General features: G+C 63.3%; 1 protein-coding gene across 1 annotated transcript in view; it reads right to left on the reverse strand.

Annotated features, from left to right (window-relative positions):
* HCFC1 (host cell factor C1) overlaps positions 1-1,475 on the reverse strand; it is a 20,621-nt gene that overhangs the window by 4,105 nt on the left and 15,041 nt on the right. The window contains exons 19-20 of the mRNA XM_026059166.1: positions 1,368-1,469; positions 4-104 (exon numbers count right to left, since the gene is read on the reverse strand). Of these exons, the coding sequence (XP_025914951.1) occupies positions 4-104; positions 1,368-1,469 (203 nt within the window). The remainder of the gene's footprint in view (positions 1-3; positions 105-1,367; positions 1,470-1,475) is intronic.

Raw genomic sequence — 1,475 nt, forward strand, 5'->3', positions numbered from 1 at the left:
GATGGGGATGGTCCCCGGAGGCCCCTCCGGCCCCTCGGCCCCCAGCGGGCCCAGCTCCGGGGGACCCCCTCCGGGCTCCCCGCTTTCCAGGGGCTCCGCTGCGCCTGCGGGGACACCTACGGGTCACCGGGGGGGGGGACACAGGTGTGTGACATCCTGCTCCCCCCCCCCAACACCGCCACCACGGGGACACTGGGAYGGGGCATCTCCAGGGATGGGGGCTTCACCTCCCCTGGGGACACGATGGGGATCCCCCCCCCGCCCCGGCCATGGGGACAGGGATGGGGACACCCTTCTGGCCACGGGGATGGGGACATCCTTAGGGGGACGGGGACACCCTTGGGGAGAGGACAGGACACGGTGATGGGGAGAGAAACACCCTGATGAGGAAGGAGACACCCTGACGGGGAGGAAGAGGAGATGGTGATGGGGACAGGAGAACCCTGATGGAGATGGGGACACCGTTATGGGACAAGGACACTCTTATGGGGATGGGGACAGCCCAGGGCAGTGGGTACAGGGATGGGGACACCCTTGGGAGGGAAGAGGACACGGTGATGGGGACAGGAGTGCCCTGATGGGGATGGGGACACCCTTACAGGGATAAGATACCATTACAGGGACAGGGACACCCCAAYGGTGATGGGAATGAGGACAGGACRCCATTACGGGCATGGGGACACCCCGATGGTGACATGAACGAGGACAGGACACCATTACAGGGATAGAGACACCCCAATGGTGATGGGAATGGGGACAGGACACCATTACGGGCATGGGGACATCCCGATGGTGACGGGAATGGGGACGGGACACCGCCATGAGACACCATTATGGGGATGAAAATGAAGATACCAAGACGGGGATGAGAATGGGGACGTCCCAATGGTGATGGGGACATGACACCATCACAGGGACACCATTACAAGGATGAAGATGAGGACACCAAGATAGGGATGAGAATGGGGACAGGACACCAAAACAGGGATGGAGACATCCTAATGGTGATGGGGACAGGACACCATCACGGGAACACCGTTACGGGGACGAAGATGGGGACAGGACACCGTTACGGGAATAGGGATGGGGACAGGACACCGAAACAGGGATGGGGACAGGACACCGAAACAGGGATGGGGACATCCCAATGGTGATGGGGACAGGACACCATCACAGGAACACCGTTACAGGGATGAAGATGGGGACAGGACACCATCATGGGAAGACCGTTACGGGAATAGGGATGGGGACAGGACAGTTATAGGAACAGGGATGGGGACAGGACACCGTTACGGGCCCGGGGCCACCGCCGCGTCCCCCCCAGCGCAGCCCAGCACAGCCCAGCGCAGCCCCGGCGCGCGGCTCACCCATGACGGCCTGCTGGGCAGCCTGCAGCACAGCCTGGATGGCCAAGGCTTGGGCCTCCTCGGTGGCGGCGGCCTGCGCGGCGGCTTGCGCGGCGGCCTCGGCAGCGG

The sequence above is a fragment of the Apteryx rowi genome, unplaced genomic scaffold (assembly GCF_003343035.1).
Source record: "Apteryx rowi isolate R43461 unplaced genomic scaffold, aptRow1 scaffold_1522, whole genome shotgun sequence".
Taxonomy (NCBI): Eukaryota; Metazoa; Chordata; class Aves; order Apterygiformes; family Apterygidae; genus Apteryx; species Apteryx rowi.